General features: G+C 37.9%; 1 protein-coding gene across 3 annotated transcripts in view; it reads left to right on the top strand.

Annotated features, from left to right (window-relative positions):
- The first annotated feature begins 501 nt into the window (after positions 1-501).
- Eip63E (cyclin dependent kinase Eip63E) overlaps positions 502-19,908 on the top strand; it is a 138,055-nt gene continuing 118,648 nt past the window's right edge. For 2 of the 3 annotated variants that reach the window (XR_011237520.1, XM_034975386.2), the window contains exon 1: positions 502-698. Coding sequence is in view for 1 of the 3 variants with exons in the window: in XM_034975386.2 (XP_034831277.1) it covers positions 614-698 (85 nt within the window). In the remaining 2 variants the exon portion in view is untranslated. Of the gene's footprint in view, positions 699-9,812; positions 9,964-19,908 lie in introns of those variants that run through there. The other variant, XM_069502939.1, reaches the window with a different exon arrangement.

Here is a 19,908-nt window from a genome sequence, read left to right as displayed (position 1 = left end):
GACGTGACGTATGTCGAATTAACATAAAATGATAAGTAAAAATATCAATCATGGTAAAATGACAGTAGTGACGATCGCAATCATCACCTCTGATTGGTTGACGCATAGTTGACGCTCGCTCGCTATTGCCCACGCTGCATTGTTGCAACACGAATATCATAAATTCAGCCAATCACAACTATTGCAATGCAAAAGTTCTATCAAAGTCAAAAAATACAGATAAGAAAAAGAACTTCGTTGTCTATGACACGAAAGTTGTCACTTAAAGTTAAAATGGCGCGCGTAACTTATTTTGTACGGACTATACGATGTATTATTGAAAACTCAAATAAAAAAATAACATTGCATGTTGAACTGTATCAAAATCCCATCAAAATTAATATTTTGTTTTAAAAATGATTGCATATAACATTTCAATTCAAAATAGTTTTTAATATTTTGAATTATAGTATAGACCAACATCTATTGTCTATGACGCCATATTTACAATCGGAATGTGGAATGGCCGACGCGTTTCGCATTATATGCGAATGGATCGTGTTATCATATCGATTGTGAGATAATATTATGTTACATATTACTAAACTAAATAGTTGTAATTAACACATTTTATATGGAGACTGATACAATGTACTGTGCGAGTGATAAAACTATTCCCGGAGTGTCATCTTCGCAGTCTTCGAAGAATGTCAAAGATGGTAAGTTTGTAGGTAGTTGTCAATTCTAAAATAATAAATATTCTTGGTTATGAACATACAGTAAACATTTAAATGTTTAAATTAACTGAAAAAGCATTAACACTATTGTTGTGATACTTTCTCATTAATTGTTCTGCGTAATTGCTCTAATTATTGCCTTGCTTAACAGAAAAATCTCTGAACCACTGCAAAGTTTTCTGATAAGTTCCTAGCTTAATTTCTATTATGTCATTACTTAATATACTTTTTGTTATGAAACAAATTAGATGATTTCTGCAAAAAATAAACATTTGATTTTAGATTTAGGTAGGTATACAAATCATCAAAATGAAAGTCATTTTAGAGTATTAGGTCTATGTTTAGTTTAGGCATAATTTCAAGATATACCTACCTATATCCATTTCTACTTTCTAATCCTCCAATTACACTTCTATGTATGTTTATTTTACTCTTTGTGCACGAAATATTATTTTCTTAACAATTTTAATCAGAACCGGAATCATCAGGAGAACACTATTTTAGTTAAGCTGGTATCATTGATCATTATTAATTAAAGTTTGACATTTCTAGCTGTCATTTTAATCTCTGGGATTAAAAAATAGACTATAGATAGATACATTTTTATTTCTATTATGCTAACAAAATAACTTGGAAAACTCAGCAAGTACAGAACTAGATAATATATTGAGCAGGTACCGATCCAGTCAAACAGACAGACGACGAAGTGATCCTATAAGGATTCCTTTTTTCTTTTTGAGCTACGGAACCCTAAAATTCATATTAAAGTATCTTTCCATGATTTTCTTGCATTCTATCATATACCTTTATTTCTTACCTTGCTTTTTAATGCAGATCGAGTATAAAATTTATCATATTGTGTTGTCTTTCAAAGTGTACTGTCTAATAGAATAGTATTATATATGAATATATGTATATATAGAATAATATTTTACTTCGTCATTTATCTCTATGACTGTCTATGCATTGTCACATCACATCCCATTTCTTTAATTATATTAGTGTTATTAATAAACTCATTATAGTGCTCATTAGCCTGAGTGTGTGCTCTAGTTGAGCATTTGGCTCAATTTCATGTTACAACAAGCATACTGTGGCAGTGATGTTCAGACACCACTGGTTCGATTGCACTACACGTTGCTTGCTCCACAGAATGTGTTTCATTCAGGCCTGCCAGTGCCAAGGCTGACATACAGTGCGCTTTGCTTTGGCCCTGTCTCTTAGCCAACAATTTCAGAATAACGTTGGAACTGCTCTCCACTCTACGTTTAGATGACAATCCTCTATTAAGGAATCCCTACCCCAAGAATGCCAACGGGACCCTATTACTAAGACTCCGTCTGTCTGTTCTTCCATCTGCCCGTCCATCCGTCCTTCCGCCCGTCTGTCCTTCCTTACGTCCCTCCTTCCTTTCGTCCATCCTCTCTGTCTCTCTGTCTGTGAGGGCTGTATCTCGTGAACCGTAATAGGTAGGGAGTTGAATTTTTTACACGCTGTGTATTTCTATTGCCGTTATAACAACAAATAATAGAAATTTCAAAATGGCCGCCACGAAAATGAAAAAAATTGAATTATTTCTTGTACGATGGCACGGAATCTATTGTGTGTGAGTCTGACTTGTACTTGACCGATTTTTCATATATAAATCGGACAAGTATCCTAGCGCTTGCAACTTTCGGAAGCCTAGAAGACATAAAAGCAGAATTAAAATTTGAACGTTCAGTCATCCAAATGAATTTCAATTGAAAACATTTTCGGGTTTAATTAGCCCTAAACACGGCCGTGGCATAGGGTGAGGACTGAGGAACAAAACGGAATTCGAAAGCACATTTTTTAACTAAGGCACTTTTTCTCGCAAGTTTAGAGGTCAAGGTTGTTTCGAATCGTAAATAACGGCTATTTCGGACAAGGTAGGTCGATATTCTATCTCCAGATTCAATGATTTAGCGAATGTGTCTCTAAAATTGGAATGGTGTAGAGTAAACATGGATTAATGTGTTGCTTCGGAGCTCTCTAAGTTTGAATCTGCTGTAATTGTTAACAATCCATTTCCCTGGACAGTAGGTATACTTAATTTAACTTAGAGTTCCGTACCCGAAGTTCGGGATCCTATCACTAATATTAAAATTAAATATTAATATTAGTGATAGGAAAGGAAGGCTGCCATAAAAATTAAAAAAAATTAAAAGTTATTTTGTAGGATGTTACGGAACCCTGCGTGTGCGACTTCAGACTTTATTTCCGACTCGCACTTGTCCGATATTTTATCCGATTGAGCGTCTGTTTTGCAAATACGTTTATAGGTGTCTGTTTTTCAAATGCGTTTATAGAGGCGATATTTCACACGTGTAATACAAAGCTGTCTCTGTTTGAATCGCTCGTAAAGTCAGTCGTCTTATACGGGTGTGAAACGTGGAAAACAAACAAACAGTTAATCCACAGGATTCAGGTTTTCCTTAATAAGTACTTAAGGTTTATTCTCTTGTGGGAAACATGCCATCAACTCCCGGTACACAAGGAAATAGCTCTGAGGGGATGGCAATGGGTCGGACATATTTTGCGAAGAGAAAAGTGAAACGCTGCTCAAGTGTCGTTCGACTGCCGGTCGAAGGACACCTAGTCGATCAACCAAAACCTGGAAGAGGTCCATTGAAGCTGACCTTAAAAGAGTGGGACTCTCATGGAACTATGTCAAAGACAGGGGGACATTAAAACAACTACTGTAGCCCTAAGTTGCAAGGACTCCATCAACTCGATGGAATGTCAAAAACTCCAATGCAGGGTTGGTCGATCACAGAAAAACTGCATCAATCATATTTGCTACAGTCTCAATTTATGTGATTGGCTCAATTTGTGGTATTTTTGCTGCAACGATGTTTTTTAGTCAATCAAGATAATGACGTACAATCAGAGGTGGCGATCCCGTAGTTGTCAAACAACAGCGGTAGCTCCCCTGCAGATAAAAGAACCCCCGGAAAACTTACTACAAAATACAAAAAACTTTTCTATATTTCAACTTAGGTATAATGCCAAATTAATAAATACACCTTTCTGAACTGTTGAATCACAGTCTTTAGCAGTTAGTCGCAGCAATACGCTTCCACGTTATTTTTACCGATAAAATAAAATATTGATGACGATAACAGTTAAAGCCTTCAGATTATTAGCCAGCTTATGCTATAAGCACGAACTATTTTCTTTTAAATCGCTGTTTTACATAATAATGTGTTGTTGGAGTATAATATGAGACCCCGTTCCCTAAAGTTAGTAAGAAACAGGCTATAGAGCAGTATGTCAAGGGCGACATAAAGATTTTATGGTGATCTCGGGTCCCCTTGGTTTCCTCCCCTAGTCTCTTCCCTTTAACTATGCCATTAAATTTGCAAATCAGTTTTTCTTGCTACTTCGCTTTTCGTTTGACCTTTCTGTTTTCTTTCTTTGTCTACATTTTGTTTTTAAAAGATAGCCTATTTCTCTTCCATTGTGACGATAAAATCTTTATTGCGTAAGAAGAAGACTAGGATGCCTAGTAAATGCAATAATATTTTATTCTTTACTAGATGATGTCCGCGACTTCGTCCGCGTGGATTTAGGTTTTTAAAAACCCCATGGAAACTCTTTGATTTTCCGGGATAAAAAGTAGCCTTTGGCCTTCCCCGGAATGCAAGCTATCTCTGTACCAAATTTCGTGTAAATAGGTTAAACGGATGAGCCGTGAAAAGCTAGCAGATTGCCAGACGAACAGACAGACACACTTTCGCATTTATAATATTAGTATGGATATGGAGTATGGATAGGTGTAATTCTGGACTCTGTATTTTCCCATGATTACTGGCAAAGTGTACGGAAAGAGAAACAGGGGACGTAGCCCAATGCTTTGGTCAGATCAAATCCGCATCTCTCTCGATGGCAAGGTCCACGATACCCTCCATGCCGGAAAGAACCGAAGCACATGGTCCGACATCTTCCACAGGTGGATCCTTGGTAGAAGGGAGTCATGACTCATGACTTTCAGTAATTAGGAATGCAACGCAGAGAAAGAGATTATTTAAGCCTCCTATCTATTAGTAGCCCCCCATGGAGAGAAAAAACTGAACAGGTAAACCTGCGACAGTTGACCCTATCGTAATGCGTGTAGTGTTTACATGCACGGAACAATCTCATAAGCTCATTTCGATTGGTGGATCTAATTGAATCTCTTTAGTTCATCTGACCACCTTTGCATCGGTTTTCAGGTCGAAAGACACGATACGAACTTTTATCTGCTCAGGCGAAACTGAAGGCAGTACTGTCCTTGTCGAAAGTGCTTTAGTTACGTCTATCATGTGGCACATGCTGCAGTTCCCGTTTCGAATAAGTAGGTAAACCTATCGAAGTTCTAACGTATCTTTTTAACCATTCAACATAAGCAACATATTCATTGCAGCAGTTATTTTGAAAAGCAGTTTTAGTTCGTATGTCGGCACGGGCCACGGCTCGCTTCGCATGGCTGGCGATGCACTTGTCAGTTTTCGGGTTTTTACTGCTCTTGCATGAAACGCGCCGCTGTTTGGTAACACGATCCACGTATAAAATTGCCGTAACCTAAATTGTTTCATTGCCTTTTCTAGCAGATGATAACTAGATGTGGGGACACTAACAACTACAGTGTACGGTTTCATTGTTTTCGAGTACTTACTATATTTTTAACTCTAATGTGTTAACTACACAAACCGGGTTCAGGACACATTAGGAACAAAACAAAAACGAAGGAAGAGTTAAAAAGGATTTTAGAAGAAGGAGGAGGTCCTAGGAGTACACAGAAACAGGCAGAATATCATCGCAGACTATGAAAAAATTGTTAGTCATTGTCAGTGAATCTTTACTAAATTACTACCGACCATACGTTTATTTATAGTGACGATACTGTAAAGCCCTAAAATTACTTCTCTTGCACATTATCTCCACAGGTTCTCTTTCTCATTTTGTCCTAAAAAAATGTTAATCGTTATAACGATGCGCGATGCTGTGCCAAAGTAAACAAAGCTTATTTTGAGTTTTTAGTAGAAAAGGTGTGCCTTGCGCCTTACAAGTGCCGTACACTCGTAAATCAATCAGGTATTAACTATAGCTAACTTTGTGGTTAACTTCCATTTTGTAATATTCACTTTTTTAATCAGTCAGCCGGCCTGTTTGCATCCACTGCTGGACAGGTCTTCTCGATAGCGCGCCACTACATACACTCCTCCGCCTTCCTCATCCGCCCCCTTTCCGCTACCACAGGCTAGCGGGCTACTATTCCTACACTGCATTTACTGGTACGCGATCATCACTCCAGAACTCTTCTGTCCCAACGGTCATCGGTTCTTTTTTATAATCCGCTTCAATTGGAATGCCTCGCATAGCACGAAAGTTGTGATTTGCTACCATCTTAGTTGTTGTGATTGGCTTAATTTATAGTATTCGTGTTACACCAATACATTTTAGCCAATAGTTTTATAGAGGCTTTGTTAATTAGAGGTGATTGATATTTCCGCTACCACAGGCCAGCGGGCTGGGGTCGTCTTACACAGCATTTACTGGTACGCGATCTTCACTCCAGAACTCTTCTGTCCCAGCGGCCATCCGTTCTTTTTTATAATCCGTTTCAATTGGAACGCCTCGCATAGAACGAAAGTTGTGATTATCAAGTTACTACAATCTCAATTGTTGTGAATTTATAGTATTCGTGTTACAACAATATATTTTAGCCAATAGTGATATGGTGTCAGCTAATTGGAGATTATTGAGATCGTCACAATCTAGCTTACAAAAGTTGTCAAACTACGGCGGTAGATTTATGTTACGCAAAGTAACAAGTTTTAAGGAAAACGGCTTTTTTTTTCTATTTTTTGTACAAACAATGGACGAGCAACGAGCTGAAATGCAACTAAAAATAAATTGTGGTCGGAACAAAAAATGTCATGGATAAGGACTCTAGACGTCTCCTAACTCAAATGTGACATTCGGGGTGGTTTTGTGGACATTAGAAGGGAGAGGGTTGAAATGCTTGAAAACTACAAAGGAAACTTAATACTTGGACGGCTCCTAAGTTGCTAACAATTAATTTATAGTATGTGGGCGCTCCCTCAATATTACTCAATTACTATAGACGTCTTTGATAGATATTTTCAAAGTATATTGGCTCTTAGAAATTTTTATTTTATCCACTGTACCTAAGCTTTTTGGGGTTTTAATCAAAGTAAGAGTAGTATTTATCTTAAACTTAAAGTAACTACAACCTTTATTTTACGTTCTTTTTTTTTAAATACTTTTAAAAAAATCTAATGTATCTAATCCTAATTAGGGAAATTATCGTAACTCTAGATCTTCTTGCTTATTTTAAAGACTGTTTCTTGAAAACATTTATTTCCCCCCGACTAAGAAAAGATTTTTATTAGAGACTAGCTTATGCCCGCGACTTCGTTCGCGTTGACTACACAAATTTCTGACCCTTATTGTACCCCCTTATGGGATGCATTTTCAAAAATCCTTTCTTAGCGGATGCCTACGTCATAATAGCTATCAGCATGCCAAATTTCAGCCCGATCCGTCCAGTAGGTGGTTTGAGCTGTGCGTTGATCAGTCAGTCAGTCAGTCAGTCACCTTTTCTTTTTATATATTTAGATTTAGACTAGCTGATGCCCGCGACTCCCGTAGGAACTCTTTGATTCGATGTCACTCTGCATGTCTTTAACTATAACCATGCAAAAAAAATCACGTAGATCCGTCACTCCGTTGCGACGTGATTGAAGGACAAACCAACAAACAAACAAACACACTTTCGCATTTTTAATATGGGTAGTGATTACACACAATATTATAGTGACTAGAGATATAGGATATAGGTACAAATGACCGAATAGCCTGATACCTATGTATTATATCGATGTCTAGCTTTAATAGAGAACACGCTTTGCAACACAGGTTTGTCCTAGATTGAAACATTTCCTAGGTTGACGGCCCGTAATGTGCTAAACAAAATGTCAGAGGTCGATTAAGTCGATAAAAGATAAAAAGATTTCGCTGCTTACTTTAATAAATACCTAATATATTCTCTGCATTAAATTGAAACTTATTGACTAATTTTATATTACCTGCCGCTTGTTTGACATCTATATTCAATAGGTACATAAATGTATAAAAAACACGTCTAGGTCCAGGAAAGGAAACATCGTGAGGGAACCTGCCTATTGAGAGTTCTCCATAGTATTCGCAAACGTGTGTGAAGTTGCCAATCCGCACTTAGCAGCGTGGTGGACTATGCCTCAAAACCTCGTACCACGAATATAAAACGAAAGTTGATCTGAAGAATTACGTACCCAATACCTCTTACAATTTTAAACATTGCTTCCATAATGTTTTCTTTATCATAAATATTAATATCCGATATCATAGTAAACAAAACAGGCAAGGCACTTATTATGTAAAACACCCTTTCGATTTTACCTAAACCAACTTCGGGACTTCATAAAGCTTTCATTAATTAATATTGGTTTTTTATTACCAAACGAAGGACCCTTGTATATACAATAGCAAATTCACTCTCGGAGTCAATTCAATTCATATCAAAAACTTCCTTGCATAAACAAACCTCTTAAACATTTGTAGTGCATTCACATCGCCTGCAGTGAATAAATTGCCTTGCGAATCGCAATTGTTCGATTTAATTATGCACCTGGCGTATAGCAAATTAATTGAGTTAGTTCAATCCGTGAAATTGCGGTGAAATAATATTTTATTTGAATAACGATCCTGAAATTTCTGATTGTCTGCGGTTACCTTTATCTATTTCATTGATAATAGTTTTTAGTGATGCGTATTTGTTACGGTGACTTTACAGTCATTTTCCGAAAAGCTTTTTAGGGTTTCGTACCTCAAAAGGAAAAAGGAACTCTTATATGATAACTTTTTGTCTGTCTTTCTGTCTGTCTGTCTATCTGTCCGTCTGTCGTGTATGTCAAGAAAACATATAGGGTACTTCCCGTTGACCTAGAATTATGAAATTTGGTAGGTAGGTAGGTCTTATAGCACAAGTAAAGGAAAAATCCGAAAACCTAATTAGTATTACCTATTAGTAAGACCAACTAATTAGTATTTTCAATTTTTAAAGTAAGACAACTATACCAAGTGGGGTATCATATGAAAATGCTTTACCTGAACATTCCAAAACAGATTTTTTATACAAAAAAGTTTTTTATTTATCCTGCAAAATGTCGAAAAAAATACCCGAGTATGTCCGGAGCCCTCGGTGCGCGGGTCTGACTTGCACTTGACCGGTTTTACTAAACAAATCAGTGAATCGGCCCGGGCACTGGGCAATTTGCAAATTAGGCAAGTTCTGCAACTAAGATCAATCTATACTTAACGATGATAGATGAAATAATTATTTTCAGTTGACGAAAATTATGTTCCAGAAATCAGAAGTCAGTGTTTTGTAGGTACTTTTAGTTAAAAAAACTAAAAGATTTTTAACGTAAGTTTCTAACGCAATTTTTTATACTAATATTAATAACAGAAGTATGATGATGAGAGTCAATTACCTACCTCATTAATTAAGCCCCGTGACGTTTGTCATTAAAAGAATGAATGCAAAGCGGCAATTACGACAGGGTTGCATAGGCAACGAATGTATTGATGCGTCAAACGTGAAGCCATTCATGAAAGGCCGGGGTGCTCTGGGTGTCTGACACAATTCCGGGCGCCGGCGCGGCGAGTCGGGAGACTGCATCCCAGCCAGACGACACGCGGTCATCCTGACGAGCACTCTCGCCCAGCTGCCGAAGCTCCCGAAAGATTTCCGCGGAATCGCAGTTTGAAATTCGTACACCGAATTTCGTATGGAAACGTATCCCATTCGGAATCCATTGTTCGAATACACAATGCTGCGTGCGTAATACGGGCTTCCTGTATACGGATTATCGAATTGTCTTCGATCGTGCTGACGAACTTCTGTAGACAATAAACGATCAGTGACGTTTGTGTAATTGTTTATTTCGGGGATGATATTGTGCATTTTTCGAGACGTTTGAATTTTCGAATAACACTAGGACACATCAAACAAATCGATCGAGATTTGTTATAGACAATCGTTCTGATTGCGATTAAAGTTTAAAAGCAGATCAGTAAGCCGTCAAGCTGTATTCCTTCGACAGTTTTAACGTATACGAGTACGATGAAGAAAGAACCTACAACAGTCAAGAAGATACCTTCGGGACCCATAAAAAAAGTAAGTTTATGTCAGTAGAACTTTTGCAGATGAAAATAATCAAGTAGATTGGTTAGAATAGGGTCTTGGACTGTAGTAATAAAATGATATAGTAATGTTTTGTATATAGCGGTAGTTTATGGGGCTAGAATTCATTATGACTCATTTATTTTTAACATGATTAATTATTATTGAGAGAGATTATTGGCTCCTAAGATACGGGATCTCCTAGTTTAGGAGCCAGGACTCCAATTAAGTGAAATGTACAAAATTTTTGTTATAAATAAATATTCATTCATTCATTCATTAACGTCACGTTGTACGAAAGGCGACGTCACAAGGCGATAAACGACAAATATTTTTTATTTTTAACACACAAATAGAGTAATTTCTGCGGGAAAACATTTTAGGGGCATTTTAGTTATGTTAACAATTGGCTGAGATACTTTTCATAAAACAATCCAAGACCCTATTAACAAAACTTTATTATGGCTGGTATTGTGGTGTAGTGGGTAGTTTATCGACCAATGTACGTGGGATTGAGCCGGTGACCTGGTGACATAATGCGTGTTCACTGTTCGTGTTACGGTTAAACAATTGTGTATTTTTATTTTTGCCAGTTTATTACTTCTGCAATTAAATTTGTTACTTCTGCTGTTTTGTAACTTCTAGTTATTTTACTCTGCTTTATCTAAAACGCAAAGGCAAATACCAGTTGTCAAAAATAAATTATTTCTCAGTAGGTAATTATTAAATAGATAGAGAGTCTTCCAAAATACGTAAAATCCAGTCCCTTCTTGTTAGTTTTAAGTATAATAACCATTTTAAATTATCGATTTAACTAAAAGAGCACGTCAAATTATTGTGACGTCACATGCCAGTACCTCATAGAAGCTCGCATACTAAGCGCGTCTTTTGACGTTTGATAAAAAGATACTGATTTGACTAGTTGTCAAACACCGGATTACTACGATTCAGCTGATTCAAACTACTCTGGAAAATTAACTTTTTGGTTAGGTCACTGGTAGAGATCTGCGAGATAGAGATATGTGAGATAGAGAAGGGCTTCTCTGTCCACTTTTTCTCTTTATTGTAAATGTTTTTAGTACAAATTAAATATAGATGTTCAGATATTCTTAAATCATAAAAAAAAAATCTTGTCAAATAAAATTAAAAATTTACTAAATAACTAGTAAAAATTGAATATTTTACTGATGAATAAAGATAAAATCTAAAAACTCATAATCCTGCACCAATGGGTAGCAAACGCTCGTCAAGATATTAAGTTAACGAGTGAGGAAAGGGTTTAAAAGGAGTTTAATTCAGTTTGTGCAAATAGACTCCGGGCGTTAGCTTACTTGGAGAGAGTGTGTGCTCTAGCAGCCAGCTAGACTTGTTAGTTTGTGCTCTAAGGTTTCAAACAGTTAATGAAAAAGTATTAGGATTAAAACGAGGCAACAAGTAATCTAAATCAGTATCCTTATTATAAATGCGAAAGTGTGTTTGTTTGTTGGTTTGTCCTTAAATCACGTCGCAACGGTGCAGCGGATTGACGTGATTTTTTGCATGGGTATAGATGAAGACCTAAAGAGTGACATAGGCACTTTTTATCCCGGGAAATCAAAGAGTTCCCACGGGATTTTTAAAAACCTAAATCCACGCGTCGAGGGCATCAGCTAGTGAAGAATAGAAACTTGATTAGAATCGCACTAAATTCGTTAGTATCGGAATCAGATCGTATCTTACATTACGTTCTGGTCTAATAGTATTTTCAACTAAAGATATACAACCTAAACAAAAATATCTAGACCGCTATCGATGGTGAAACGGCACTGATACAAAGACGTTATAAATACAGTAGTCAGTCGTGCTCCTAGAAATCGTCTCATGAAATTTTAATGATAACATGAAATGTATGAAGTATTCAATCGATAATGCGCGGTCGTGATGTTTTCAAGCGATACACCCGTATTATCTGACACACTTTTGTCAAGAGGGGTTTATTTGTAAAGCGCTCCAAACACACGTAGTTTGGCCCGCATTTGAATTGGTACTAACGAATCACACTCAATGAAATTTTGTAGATACGTTCAAGGAACTAATATAATATACTTCTCATCACAAAAATCGAAACACCTCCACACTGAAATGTGTTGCGAAAAAAAGCTGTGTTAGGAGTTAGGACGTCCGCCTTATCACTCTGAGAGGAGACCTGTGCTCTGTAGTGAGCCAGCGATGGGTTGATCATGATGATGATATCTATGTTTGTGGTATTCCAGATTTACGTCAAAACTTTATTTTCAAAGTTAAAAAAGCTGTGATAGCCTAGTGGTTAGGACGTCCGCCTCCTAATCGGAGGTTGGCGATTCGATCCCGGGCACGTACCTCTAATTTTTGGAGTTGTACTTTTTAAGTAATAAATATCACTTGCTTTAACGGTGAAGGAAAACATCGCGAGGAAACCGGAATGCCTGAGAGTTCCCCATAATGTTCTCAAATGTGTGTGAAGTCTGCCAATCCGCATTTGGCCAGCGTGGTAGACTATGGCCAATACCCTTATCACTCTGAGAGGAGACCCGTGGTCTGTAGTGAGCCGGCGAGGGGTTGATCATGAAGATGATGATATCAATATTTGTGGATACCAGATTTCCGAAAAAAAATTAATTTTAAAGTTAAACAGTCTCAAGAATTTAGTATAAATCTTTGAACCCGTGTTATTTTATAACTAGGTACAGTACGCGGCAGAAAGTAATGTACATCGACCTTTAGAAGGAGATAGCAGATTTGTAGGGCATTGTCTCTGTCGTTGAGACCGATAAAACGTCATATATGTATGAGTGACAGAGATTACGCTCTACAAAGCCAAAAAGTCATTCTAAAGGCCGATGTACATTACTTTCTGCCGCGTACTGTATTTTTTACGGAAATCTGGCAAACATAGATATTAGTTTCTAAAACGCGTCTACAAAATTGCATCGAATTTGATTGGTTAATATTCAAATGTGAACCAAACCACGTTCGTATGGAGCGAGTGACGGAGGGAATGTCGTTATGGACGTGAGGCTAAAAGATATTTTATTGTTCTCAAATATCTTGTCACAAAGACGAATAAAGACTTAATTAGTTCTCTGTATGCAGACATGTCACGATCTTTTCCTAAACAATACACAATAATATTCGTTTAGAATATTCGCGCGTCGCTATTACATAATGCTCTTCGGAAGATATTTGTATTACCATCGTTTTTTGGGTTGATGTCTCCATACTGATTAGTGCTGCTTTAATTAAGTCCACGTAATTGACAGATTGTTACTTCAAATCTGTATGTATATAAAAGGAAAAGCTGACTGCCTGACCGATTTATAACGCACAGCTCTAACTACTGTACTGATCGGGCATGCAGATAGCTATTATGACGTAGACATCGGCTAAGAAAGGATTTTTGAAAATTCAATCTCAAAAGGGGAAAAAAGGGGTTTAAAATTTGTATAGTCCATGCGGATGAAGTCGGGGGCATAAGCTAGTTCAAATATATATCAAAAACTAGCTGATGCCCACGACTTCGTCCGCATAGATTCTGGTTTTAAAATCCCGTAGGAACTCTTCGATTTTCCGAGATAAAAAGTAGCCTATGTCACTCTCCAGGTCTCTACAGGTCTCTCTCACTCTGCAAAAAATCACGTCGATCCATTGCTCCGTTGCGACGTGATTGAAGAACAAACCAAAAAAAAACACACTTTCGCATTTATAATATGGATAGAGACTAGTGATATATGATACAGTGGCGATTCTGAGCGCAACTAAATATTAGAGTATTCGCATCATTTTCTTACCAATATAATAAGAAAAGGACAGAGAAACCTAATTTAATTTAGAACTGTCAAACCTCGTAACTTTAGGTCCCGGCCGAGAGCCTATTGTGTGTGTTGTTTTTTAGCAATATTGAAAAGAAACGGATTCAGATACTCTAAATTTAGTTTAGAGAAAAACATCTGAATCGACGCCAGTATAGTTTAGTATAGTCACACAGATAATATATTTAGTATTACTTATCATACAGATGGTGTGTACTAGTTCTATTTTTAAATATGTTCTATTAGTGGCTGCTAAGATATATATTTTTAGTTCAGTAAATTAGAAAGTCACGGTGCCATATGACAATATAAAACGTGTGGCAAATAAGCTTTTAATTAGCGACTCTACGTAGTAAATGGAAAAATACTAAATATAGTTATTTATTATTCTGTAATAGCATTATTATGTTTCCTTATGTTCTAAAATTAGTAGTCACGAGTGGACTGTATGTACGAAGTACCTTTGACCTCAACGTATGATAATAAGTTGATTTGGTCTGTTACAGAAGTATGATTCAATGTATTTAGTTTAGGTACTTATGTACTATTGGCGTTATCACTGCTGTTTGTTTTTAATGTGCATTTACATACAATAATACAATCGAAGTTTTGTGTTGTTCGTAGTAAGTCAATGAAAACAATAATAAAATATTCAGTAATTCAAAAGTTACTTACGACAAATTCTGAGTTAGTTTCTTTTGACAAGGAAAAAACTCCGTAGGTAGGGTTCCGTACTGCAGTCATATTTTTTTGACATTTTGCACGATAAATCAAAAACTATTAGGTATAAAATAAATAAAAATCTGTTTTAGAATGCACAAGTAAAGCCCTTTCATATGATACCCCACTTGATATAGTTATCTTACTTCGAAAATTGAAAATACTAATTATTAGTTCATGACCACAATTTAATTTTTTTTGTGTGATGTAACCCTAAGTTCACGGTTTTCAGATTTTTCCCCTTATGTCTGCTATAAGACCTACCTACTTGCCAAATTTCATGATTCTGAGTCAACGGGAAGTACCCTGTAGGTTTCTTGACAGACTGACAGACAGACAACAAAGTGATTCTATAAGGGTTCCGTTTTTCCTTTTGAGGCACGAGGAACCCTAAAAATCGTTGTAAGTACCTGTACTCATAATAATTTTGATTCATCTTATTATTTATTATTATTTATTTATTTTACACTTTATTGCACACAACACAAAGTAAACATTGAAAAAACACAATACAGGATCTTAATCTAATAGCTGTAGCATGCAAAGGCGGCCTTATCGCTAAAGCGATCTCTTCCAGGCAACCTTTGACGAAAGGAATCACGAAAGCACGGGTTGGTGCGGCTTAACTCTTAATTGATTTTACATAGTTCTCCGATTTACCAAAAAGAGAAACCGGAACCGATTTCGATATAGTTTCTTTTTTCTGCATTCTTGATACTTTGTTAGTATTTTTATTCGCTGATGCCAATAAAACATTCTGATTAACAGTGTAATAAAAATTTCACTCTTAAAAAACTTCACTCATATAGTTGAAATCCTTATAAGTAATTCCAAATAGTAATAAAAGCCAAGTAAAGAGAAATTGGTTCTGCTTATTCCTTATGCTCGCATGTTAATTTGATATGTAAAACCATAAAAATGTGTATTGATTTTTATATCGAGTCACCCAAGCTTTCTTCGCAGTTTCATATCAGTTACAGGGTTACCACTGAATTGCGTTTTTGGTAGGCTTAAAGGCCATTTCATAATAATTATGAGCAACTACGAATAATAGGTAAATTTTTCAAAATAATTTTGGACTGGTCAAAAATATGTGCGTAGGTACTTAAAAATGTATGGTAGAAATTTTCAAGAGCTTTCAAGAACTCTTGGAACAACATGGACAATGACTAATAGCTGCCCGTTTCTTCTTTTAAAGATATTCGTATCTTCCCCATAAGTTAATGAAAACAATAGTTGTCCCGATCGCAAAAAATAAAACTGGGGACTTGGGATCGCCTGCTAACTATCGTCCTATTTCCCTGGGTACAGTAATAGGTAAAATTTTGGAACGTCTTGTGCAACCCGAACTGCTTAGGAATGTGGTAATCGACGACGCACAGTTTGGTTTCCGACCTGGTCTCTCGACAGACTCAGCTATAGTTGGTCTGAAGCACACTATACAGTATTATACAGGGCGTGACACATCTGTATATGCGTGTTTTCTCGACCTGAGCCGGGCTTTCGATCTAGTTAATTATGATATTCTCTGGGAGAAACTGTACCGGTCTCAGGTCCCAAAAGAAGTTATAGGTCTGTTGAGGAAGCGACTTCTAATTCATACAAATTAGACTGCGGTGTTCGCCAGGGTGGGATTACCTCCCCGGATCTTTTTAATATCTATGTAAATAACCTAATAGAGGAGCTGAGAGACACCAAGATCGGATGCCACATCAATGGTGTATGTGTAAATAGTTTGAGTTATGCGGATGATATGGTGATTCTCAGCCCTTCTATTAAAGGCCTCAGAAAGTTGCTCTCGGTTTGTGAGCATTATGCTAATGCTCATGGGCTGAAATATAATGTTAACAAAACTGAGATGCTTGTATTCAAGGCAGGAAAAGGTCCGGAAAGAATCCCAGAAGTTATTTTAAATGGTAAAGCAGTTCGGGTTGTACAGAAATTCAAATACCTAGGACACATCCTGACAGAGCATCTAAAAGATGACAGCGACATTGAGAGGGAAAGGAGGGCACTCTCGATTCGTTGCAATATGCTGGCGCGTAGATTTAGCAAATGCAGTAAGGCCGTTAAAATAACCTTATTTAACGCCTACTGCCAATGCTTTTATACGTGCCAGTTATGGACAAATTTTCTTAAAAAGTCGTTCACTGCAATACGAGTACAATATAACGACGCATTCCGAATACTCATGGGATTGCCGAGGTATTGCAGTGCTTCTACTATGTTTGCCGAAGCGGGGGTGCCCGACTTCTATTGTATTGTAAGAACTCGCGTAGCATCCTTTTAAATAAAATAAATAAATAAACTTTTATTGCAGGCATAAGTACACCCATAATTGTGTGTTAGTACAGAAACAATTCCTTAACCTATGTTAGTACTTACTTATTACTAGCTTAAACTTAACTTAACAACTAATTCTACTAAAATTAAAACTAATCCTATTTATAATTCCTGCGGGGGTCTCTTTGCACCTATGTGCGCACCACTCCAGCACCTCCAGAGAGGGCTATCCAATTTCGTGGACAATGCGCTGAGAAGAGTGTTGGTACTCCTCAACAGCCTGCTCATCAAGGACGCGGCACGCTTGCGCATGATCGCGTAGAAATCATCCACGCGAGCATCCGCAAACATTGCCGACGCACTGCAGTGGCGAGGCTTTCTCAACACCGCCCTCAGCACATTGTTGTATTGGACGCGCAGGGCACTGTAGGTCCGCTGCGTGTAGTTCGTCCACAGACTGCACGTATAGAATGACTGGCAGTAAGCCCTAAATAAGGTCAGCTTTACCTGTCCAGTACATCGCGCAAATCTGCGGGCCAACATATTGCCTCGGACCGACAGAGCCCGGCGCTCACGTTCCATGTCACTGTCGTCCCTCAGGCTGTCGGTTACTACATGTCCGAGATACTTGAACTCAGTCACTTGCTTCAGGGAATTACCACATAGTTGTATTTTTGGTTTAAAAGTAGTTATTTTGTTTTTTCCCCTGAAAACAAGGAACACACTTTTATTAGAGTTGTAACTGAGTCCATTCATCCCGGCATACTCCTCACAGAGTTGCAGCAACTTTCTAAGACCCCCGACCGAGGGGCTCAGCAGAACCATGTCGTCCGCGTAGCTAAGATTGTTCATGCTTACGCCATCAATCGAACACCCGACACCAGCTCCGCTGAGCCTCTCAATCAGCTGGTTCACATATAGATTAAACAGCCCAGGGGACGTCAGCCCTCCCTGCCTTACTCCACACTCCATTTTGTATGGGTCACTGAGTTCATTTCCCCATTTAACCACATTAGATTGGTTACCGTACCAGTATTTAAATAGAGAAATCAGTTCTGGTCTTAAAGTAGATTCCTTTTCGAGTTTGTCCCACAGGACGTCGTAAGCCACTAGGTCAAATGCTTTGGATAGATCCAAAAAACATGCGTACACAGGAGTTTTCCTGTCGGTATAGTACCTCACAGTTTGCTTGAGGCACAGAATTGCGCTTTCTGTAGAGAGTTCAGGCCGAAAGCCGAACTGAGCGTCGTGTATTTTAATTGACTTACTCAGCTGTGCCTCAAGCAAACTGTCCAGCACCTTAGCTACTATCGTCGCTAGCGATATCGGCCTGTAGTTGGATCTATCCGCCGCATCGCCTGTTCTGTTTTTGATAATGGGCACTACTACTGTCTTCATCATGGCTTCTGGTAGGTAACTGTGGTTAATACAAAGGTTGTAGAGTAATTTAAGGGCTCTGGGAAGGTGCACACCCGCATACCTTAAGTGCTCGATGCTCAGGCCATCGTGTCCCGGTGACTTCCCATGTTTCATACTCTTTAGTGCTCCCTTAACTTCACTAAGCGTAAAACGCACCAGAGCGTCCCTGTCAACCACGATGTCCTTAGCAACACTGTTCATGGTGTCCACTTTAAGAGGCGCCACTTTGAATTGTTCCCTAAACATATTAGCAATCTTTTGAGATCCGCTCACGCCACCTACTTCGGTCGGAAGACTCGCCTGTGCATTCAGTCTATTAGTGTGCTGCCAGAACTTGCCGAAATGCTTAGTTTCGTACGCCGTTGCTAGCATGTCCATTTTGATTTGCTCCTCGTTGTTCTGGCACCATTTAAGTTTATTTTTAAATAACCTACGAGATTCCCGCATCTCGTCGTACGTGACTCCACATGTCGGCCTCCCCGCCCACACCCATGACTGAAAGTAGAGTCGAGCTTTTACATGAGCCGGTCTCACATGTTTGTTCCACCCCGTGATATATCGTTTTTTATATCGCTGGGCAACTTTGTGGCTGTATATTGCCGCATCCTGTAATATGCGTGTAATGTCCTCGTACAATCGGTCTAGGATCCTTTTGTGTTCCGGCTCGCTACATAGTTCATTACAGCATTCTACCATCTCTACGGGAAAATCTACCATCTTCAACCAATTGTTACAACACTCAGTATAGAGGCTAATCTGATCAGTGTCCCTATGTCCCCACCTTATTTTGTTAAAAGCCGTAGGTTGAGTGGTTTCTACATGAGTGTGAAATACGTTCAGATTACAATAAACTTCGACAGGATAGTGATCAGACCACGACACAGTGTTTACAATGTTTATACGTTCAACGTATTTTCTAGCCATACTAGTTACAAGGCAGTGGTCTAGCCATCGCGAGCAGCCGTGAATATCACTAATATATGTAAATATATCTCTTTTATTTGACAACAGTTCATAATCGGCACATACCCACGATTGCTCACTACAAAAATGACGCATTTCATTAAAAAATGATTCCCCAGGATGCGCGTTAAAGTCGCCTAGCATAAAAACTATACTAATACCGCAGTCTTCAATAATTGCATTCATTTCACTCAAGCACTCTGTGAACTCCGCTAGATTATCTGGGCTTTTGGGAAAGACTTCGGAGCTCTAACAATGCAATACTCAAGGTCGTTTGTGAAGGGATGCCCAGCCCTATTTTTAGTTATTGGCTATCTGTACACCAGGATAAGAACAAAAAGTAATACCTGTGACCTGTGACATCTTTTTTTTTTTTTTTTTTTCCCTTATTGTTGAGTGCCAATTAGCTACTCAATTATATTACGATCTAGCCTAATGTATGACTAATAAGTAATTTTATTTTAACCTAAACTTATAAATTATCTTATATACTAAGAAATTGTCCACTGACGCATCTTAGTCTTTCTTGATTTGAGATATGACACTTTGTTCACGTGTTCTTTCAGCACTTACACTATGTACACTATCACTAATCACTATACACTAACTCAAAAGGTTTGGTCCTTTTTAGTCTTCTCACTGACTCCGTTACGTCAAGCAGCTGGATTGCTTCAACGTTAACGTGGTGGTGAAGCCTATAGTCGTGGGCTTTGGCAGATTTGGTGAT

Source organism: Maniola hyperantus, chromosome 14, assembly GCF_902806685.2.
Source record: "Maniola hyperantus chromosome 14, iAphHyp1.2, whole genome shotgun sequence".
NCBI classification, from domain to species: domain Eukaryota; kingdom Metazoa; phylum Arthropoda; class Insecta; order Lepidoptera; family Nymphalidae; genus Maniola; species Maniola hyperantus.
This window is presented reverse-complemented; position numbering and strand designations above follow the sequence as displayed.